Genomic DNA, 7,939 nt, shown 5'->3' with positions numbered 1-7,939 from the left:
CCTCCAGTCATTTCTCAAACACTTCCTGGGATGGTGACTCCCCCATTTCTCTAGGCTGCCTGTTTCATTGCTTTATCACCCCTTCAGTGAAGAAATTCTTCCTGATTTCTTCCTGACCTGAACCTCTACTGGTGCAGCTTGAGGCTATGTCCTCTTGTTCTGTCACTTCTTACCTGGGAGAAGAGGCCAACCCCCACCTGGATACAGCCTCCTTTCAGGTAGTTGTAGAGAGTGATAAGGTCACCCCTGAGCCTCCTTTTCTCCAGGCTAAACAGCCCTAGATCCCTCAGTTGCTCCTTGTATAATTTACTCTCCAGACCCTTCACTACCTCTCTTGCCCTTCTCTGGACATGCTCCAGCACCTCAATGTCCTTCCTGTAGTGAGGGCCCAGAACTGGACAGAGGACTCATGGTGCCAAGGAGGCAGCCTTGGTGAGGACTCAAGGTGGCCTCACCAGTGCCAAGTACAGGGGACAGTCACTGCCCTGGTCCTGCTGGCCATGCTCTTCCTGATGCCAGGATGCCATTGGCTGCTTTGGCCACCTGAGCACAGCTGGCTCATATTTGGCTGCTGTTGACCAGAACCCCCAGGTCCTTTTCCACTGGGCAGCTTTCCAGCCTTTAATCCTGCACAGGGTTGTTGTGACCCAAGTGCAGGACCCGCCACTTTCCCTTATTGAGCCTCATACAATTGGCCTTGGCCCATCAGTCCAGCCTGTCTGGATCTTTCCAGACCTTCCAGCCCTCCATCAGATACACCTTCCCACCCAACTTGATGGTGTCTGCCAACTTCCTGAGGATGCACTCAGTCTGCTTGACCAAATTATTGATAAAGATATGGAACAGGGATGGCCCCATCCAACTGGTTGTGGCACATTTCTCACCACTCTGTGGGCCTGGCCATCCAGCAGATTTTTAACCCAGTGAAGAGTGCACCTATCCAAGCCATGGGCTGCCAGCTTGTCCAGGAGAATGCTGTGGGAGCCAGTATCAAAGGCTTGAATGAACTTGAGGTAGACACATCCACAGCTTTTTCTCTCGTTCACTTGGCGGCTCACCTGCCATAAAAAGAGATCAGGTTAGTCAAGCAGAGCATGTCTTTCCTAAACCTATGCTGGCTGGGCCTGATCCCTTGGTTGTCCTCAGTAGTTTAGCATGCTTTTATTTACCCTATATTCTGATTTTCTTTAAAATTGGCTGCTGGTAATTAACTTACTTTTCATTATATCAGTAGAAGTAAAACAACCAAACAGGCTTTTTGTGCACAAAATAAATGCACAAAATCTGTCTTATGCTCAGACATTGAGTCCACCAAACAGATTTTAACAGCTATGAAATCTCTATCTTGGTTAGCTGAAATCAAGTGAAGTAAACTTAACAGAATGTGTGGTATGGTAAAAATTCCTATGCTGTGGAGAATTGATATTTCTTAGTCTCATTTAACTGCTATCACAGATGACTGTGGTGATGACTTATTTGGCTGAATGGCCTGGTCTTTTCAGTGGTCAGGTCTACTTTAGTCTGTCTGTCTGAAAGATGTAAATTAATTCTGGTCACTCACATGTGAAATTCAGCATTGCTAATCAGTCATCTTCAAGGCTGCATTCTCTAAATCCTAAAAATTTTTGTATAGGCTCTGAATTCTTGATCTGCAAATAATAGGGCTGTCTTTTCTGTTGTGGTTTTGGGGGAACAAAACATTTCCCCCCATTTTTGCATATAACATAATATTTGCTCTGCTTTTCAAAATAGGTTTCGTTGTTAGGAAATAATATCTAGGAAGCAAAAGAAAGAAAGCTAAAAATTTGTTCAGGATAAAAAGGAGTAGAAATTTAAAAAAAAAAAACAAAAAAAACCAGGGGGCTTTTTATCTTAAAATGACATTGTGTTTAAAGCAATGTGGAGTTTAGTAGCAGATCTATTTCTCTATAATCTTGTTTACTATTAGTTTATTGGTTACAATATTCAATGACTGTAAAAAATGGAGACATATTGCCCACTTCTGTGAGTTGTCATCATTCCACTGAAGTGAATGGAAGCAGATGAAGATCTGCTGAATGTTTCTTTCTGTAGGCTCTGAAGTCTCTCCTTTCTCAGCACAGTGCTAAAACATGTTTCTGTTCCCTCTTACTTAAGTGTACTGCCAGCAATTTTTTTTTTCCATTTAAACCTGGATATGTGTTACCAGGTTGAAGTGGGTGAGGAAATTAGTGTGATTATCCCTAAAATCACAGATTCTTTGAGATCATCCCCTCTTTTCCGTATGCAAATAGAAGAATATTTCTGCACTTCCAGCACTGTTGAATTTTATTTATCTTCTTACACCCTTTAGTGTCTACCACTTTGCACAGTTTGTTATTCTCTTGCACTAGTCTGTCTGATCATCACACAGATGGGTCAGATTTTTTACTTGTTCTGCACAGCATTTCTCTGGGTCCCCCTGTTTTCTCCTCCAGAGAGGATATCTGAAGTCGGACCACTTTATTGGTAGTGTCAACAGGACAGAAGAAACTCTTTTTCTCTGACAGATTTTTAGTCTAGACATTGCGCAAGCTGACCAAAGGATGTAGGCTACAGGAAGCATGACTGATGGGAGAGATCCAGCCATGAGCTATCCATACACTGACTCTTGCTGGCGTTAAAAAGTGTTTCTTGGGAAAATACTTTGTCCTGAACTTACTCCCAAGTTTACACTTCTTAAAAACTTGAATGTTCAACTTACTGTATTGAAAACATACTTAGTAAAACGAGAAATACCTTGGGGGAATAAGCCTTCCTTTTCTTCCTGTTTCTTTTTCTCCAAGATTCCAATCTTGTATTAGGCTTGTCAGAGGTGTTACTTGGTTGTTATTTGGTACTCTCTTCCCTCCCACTCCTTTAAGGCACATAAATCTGTTCAACTCTATCACCTTTGTGATATTGCCAACATACAACACTCTTGATCAGTCCACTGTGAAAATTCCTGCTGCTGCCTTCATTTCCTCCTGTTTTAGCTGCGGTAACTCACAGCTCTTGGGCAATTAACTGCTGCAATACTCTGTAGGATTGGTACTCACAGTATGCTATCACAACCCAATGTGTTTTGGACAGCGACTACTGTGTGTTTTAATTTCTAAGATCTTCAACAACTTGGTCTCTTAATTGTGTCAAAACCCTTGAATTTCTTAGCATGTTTTTCACTGAATTCCTCCTTCTAAATCAACTTGCATTTAAGTTGGTAATCTTAAGGGTCTTTTTTTCAGCCTAAATGATTCTATGATCATGGTTAATAGCTTCCCTGACCTCAAGTATAGTGCCATTCAATGTCAGATCTGTCTGCTAGAGGAAATTTTTCATTCACTTTTAATTCCAGATCTTCCCTCTTTGGATCAAAGGTTCCATGGTGAGTGATTATAAAAAGGACTATTAAGTGGATAGAAATTGAATGGATGTGAGGTACTTGAATGGGGAGAAAGATTATATTTTTCTGCAAAAATTGCTACCACTTAGATCTGCTGCCTGAGAGATGATTATAGTAATTGAAGTTGATCACAATTAGACCTTTAAATTTGCATTGCCTTGAACTGAAGTATTTTTATTTAAATGCATTACTCATTATGCCTTTACATGTACTGTTCAAAGTCTGAGGACTGCATAATTTACAACAAAGAAAACAAGTCACTGAACGTAATGAGCTAAACTTCTAACAATACCCTCAAATTTCACCTGTAATTAATCATTCATGCTCAGTTACAGACAAAAATGTTTGCATTTATACATGTAACTGCATGTAGGCACAGTTAGACAGAACCTTTCAGTACTGTCACTCCTGTTGGATTTCAGGCAAAGTAATAAATTGAAATACTTTTCTTATAAGGGCCAAGTGAATTATTGTTCCATAACATTAGGGTGGTAGATTACTGAGCACACTAGATGTATGTTCTGTTCTTGTTTTTATGACAGAAATAACAAAGTATAGGCTGGAGAAATATGCATGTTGTAGACTTGATTTACATACAGCTGTAAAGCATTTTTAGGATTGAATCTTTGTTTAGCTGTTCATGATTGTGAATTCTGCCTTTAAATTACCCAGAACGAGTGGTTGGACTGAGGTCAGGAGTGGCCACACATTGCACACTGTGCTGTAGCTGTGGGATGCAAATTGCAAGGGTGTAAAAAAGGGTATGAAGGGCTCTGTGAGCACAGGGCTCTTCCTAAAGGAGCTTTTTTCTGTTTTTGCAGAAACTCTGGTATAATGGCCTTTGGTGTTGTGAAAGCCTTCTTATGGGAGGAAAAATATTATGAAGTATGTGGTGCAGTCACAGTGATACTTCTGCAATACAAAAAATCTTGAGTTTCCAATAAGTGGAAAAGTCTGAAAAACAAGCAAAAACCAAATCACAAGCAAAAAATAATAATTGAAATAACACACATATCTTTTGGGTTGTCATTTTAAAATTTTGATTGATGTAACTTGTCTAGAGTAAGTTTTAACTTTATAATTTAAATTGGCACTTTTTATGTGGTTTCCCTTTCCCCACTTCCATGCTTTTCAGCCTTCCCACAGCATGTTTTGTTCATTTGGTTTTAATTCAGTCTCAGTTAACTATCTTAGTGCCAAAACAATTCCCGTGTGGGCAAAGAAGGGAGCTTGTGATGCAAGCACCAACTGGTCTTTATGGCCACATTTGTTCTGGTAGGAGCAACAGCCAAAGGCTATTCTGGGTCCCAAGGCCAAATGACCGGGCACAGTTTGTGTCCATGCAACTAAATTAATTTATATCACCCCAAAAGGATGACCTAATCCAAATGTACTTCTAGGAATACTCCCTGTCCTGGTCTGTTTCTTTTGACACTCTACCTTAAACTGTGCCAGATGGTTTTGTGTGCAGGCAGGCACATGGGCATACCTCCATCTTTGTCCTGTCTGTGGTTGAGAGCTGTGGGTCTCATCTTATTCAGCCTGTGTCAGGTGCAGACAGTGACTGGCACGGGTCTTCTCTGTGAGCTCCCACCAATTCTAGCTCTTGGGCTTCGTGATACTAAAGTTTCCAAAGCTCTGTTAAGGTCTTCAGGCATTGTGCTTGTATAGACAGGCTGATGGAAAACCCACAGAATTTATAATTTTCAAAGAAAAAGTAGAAAAGGAAACCGATTGTAAAGGAGAAATTCTTCATATATATCCAATAATGATAAATTAGAGAACTGAAAATACTGGCTTTCTTAATGCGTACATATTTTTATAAATTATTTTCTACCAAAATGTTTCTAAATTTAAGTGAAAACTATCACAATGGAATGTGCCAGAGAGGAGCCAAACTTGGCACAAAACACTTGTTATCAAAGATCTTGGGAGCATGAAATTGAAGGAGCAATGCATAAATCTTCTGTGTTTGTCAAATACATTTTAAATCAACCCACCTGTGGGTCAAAAAGCATGAGTACCACCAAGCCCTCTTTCAAGTGAAAACTAAATTAAGATCTGTGGAGTCTTTTATAGAATACATTAGGTAAGGATGTCCTGCAGCACTTTTCTGATCTACATATGACATAAGAGATTTCTAATTTTTCACAAGAGCTACCTCCACGGGTAAAAATAAAAAAAAAGGAGAAGTAGTTTAAGGTGTTGCCTATTGACATGGCTTAATGAGTGTGGCTTTTACAGTCATGGGAAAGGAAGAAGATAGATAATTACACTGTCAGTAGCTGAGATATTTTATGAACCCCAGGCAGCCAGCTTTGGTAGCAGAACATGTTTGTATTTATTCTGTGTATATGCATTTGCTTTTACAATACATAACGGGTTCAAAAATCACAGATACTTTTGTTTTAATGAGTAATAGTTTCACCAGCTTAATTTTTATCTCTGTTGTCTCTCTGCAGGTCAAAGCAACAGATGCAGATGCTGACCAGTTTGGAGAAATTGAGTATTCTCTTTATGATGGATTTAATTTTTATGAAAAATCCAAAGCTTTCCAGATTGACCCACGCACTGGTCAGATCTTTGTGTCTCAAGACATTGACAGAGAAGGAGATCCAACCACTTATGATCTCTTAGTAAAAGCTACAGATGGGGTAAGTTTCACCTTTCTACGCTGCCAGATTTGTGAATGTATTTGCAAATTTGGATGTCTGGTATACTTTTAAATGAGAATGTAGCGACTGTGTAAAAACTGCATGAATTTGAATAATATATTTTATCCTTAAAGAGAACCGAAAATTATATTCATGAACTGTGAATTTTTACCTAAATTAATAAAATTTGCTGTGAAATACCCAATCACTCCTAAATAAGGTTTGGAAAAATGTTTCTAGGATGTTTTAGTCCTTGCTAATTTTCCTCCTCCTATTGGAAACAATGGACTTCAAGTTACTTCTACTCCCTGCTTTCAAGATCACTGCAGCTACAATAAGACAGTACCGTGGGCTAGAACTGCATGGCTACTGTCGGTGACAGGGACTTTCCTGGCTAAATTCCTTGTCCTTTCTGATGGAAAGGACATAATTTCTGATGGAATGGCATCAGCTGGCTGATGCCATTGCTGCTGCTGTAGCTGGGTGCAACCTCCCTTCAGCTGCATGACTGAGTGTTTTCCCACTGTACAAGATCTGCTGCTTGGAAGTGGGTATTCATGGTACAGCGAGGACAGGGTAGTTGCATGTGCCTGAAATAGTCTGTTGCAGATCCTGGCAAGGAGGGTGTGGTAGGGAACATATTAAGATGTCTAGGAATAGACACCTTGCCTACTTGATACCATGCAACAAAAAAATTTTGCTAGTAAGCTCTAGAAAAATAATGGAACAAAATAATTTGTTATATTATTTTCATTACAAAATATTCGTTTTGTGTGATTGGCATGGTAATTTTCAGAGGTGGTTTGCATTCGGAGGTCCAGTCTGTAGTTGTCTTCACGTTTTTCAGCTTAATGGTGAATTGTGAAGAAGCTGAAGAAAAGGTTATTTGTTGCCTTCAAATGTTGAAATTAACATAAGGACACTTTTGAAACTGTAATTCAGGTCACATTTTGCAGTACAATTTGTCCTGAAAAACATAAAAATTCAGTTATTTCAGGCAATGCAGTTTTTATTTCTTACTTTGAATTAAACTTGCATTTAAGATAATGTCCTAAGTGTATGTAATACATCTTAAAAATGCAGTTGTGCTTGAAATGCTGTATTTTTCATTAAAATGCCTGTAGTTTTTGTTATTGTACACTGAAGAAACTTAGTGAAGTATGATTTCCATACTCATGAGTAGACGGACTTATATAGCTGCAGTTGATGGTTGTATTAATTATTTCATTTTGAGAATGTAGCTGTTGAGGGTATATCTCTGTTTTGTTGAATTCTGATATTTCTGTAATAGTTAAACAATCTGTTTTTTTGTTTAGCTGTCACAATTCTGTGTTAATTTCTGGGGCTGAAGAAATACTCTTTTATTAATATTGCCTTTAGCAGTGTGCTTTTTCTGCCTCATAGATTTTTAAAGAAAAAAAATAAATATATTTGTTTGTTTATTTCCATACTCATCTGATTTGAATGTCTAATAACTTGACCTTGCTCATTGCAGGGGGCTTGGACGGGACTACCTTTGCAAGGTCTCTTCCTACTCAAACCATTCTATGATGATAACATAAGGATATAAGAGTGGGTTTTTCCAGGACATTGCCTGTAATGTCTATAGCAGAGGTGGTTCTATCTGACCATTTTGAAATTTCACTTGTATCTGATTTCTGTCCTCAGAATTTTTACTTGAGTACAGACACCCAAACTTTGAAGAGTAAAGCAGTCTGTATTGAAATGTGTAACAACAGAAAATTATGCATTCTCCTGTTTGTTTAGTTTTTCCTCTCATTCACATGTTTTGGAGCTGTAAAAATGTAAAGAACACATACACATATCTGGAATATCAAGATTAGTCATTAATGAAGTGTATGTGAGAACTTGACAATAGCAGCTA

The 7,939-nt window shown here is 38.8% G+C and overlaps 1 protein-coding gene across 1 annotated transcript in view; it reads left to right on the top strand.

Moving 5' to 3' along the window:
* Positions 1-848: 848 nt before the first annotated feature.
* Positions 849-7,939, top strand: part of DCHS2 (dachsous cadherin-related 2) — a 67,190-nt gene continuing 60,099 nt past the window's right edge. The window contains exons 1-2 of the mRNA XM_033513608.1: positions 849-1,013; positions 5,863-6,054. Coding sequence (XP_033369499.1) covers positions 849-1,013; positions 5,863-6,054 — 357 coding nt within the window. The remainder of the gene's footprint in view (positions 1,014-5,862; positions 6,055-7,939) is intronic.

Source organism: Parus major, chromosome 4, assembly GCF_001522545.3.
Source record: "Parus major isolate Abel chromosome 4, Parus_major1.1, whole genome shotgun sequence".
NCBI classification, from domain to species: domain Eukaryota; kingdom Metazoa; phylum Chordata; class Aves; order Passeriformes; family Paridae; genus Parus; species Parus major.
The sequence above is the reverse complement of the archived record's forward strand: the minus strand, read 5'-3'. Positions and strand labels throughout refer to the sequence as shown.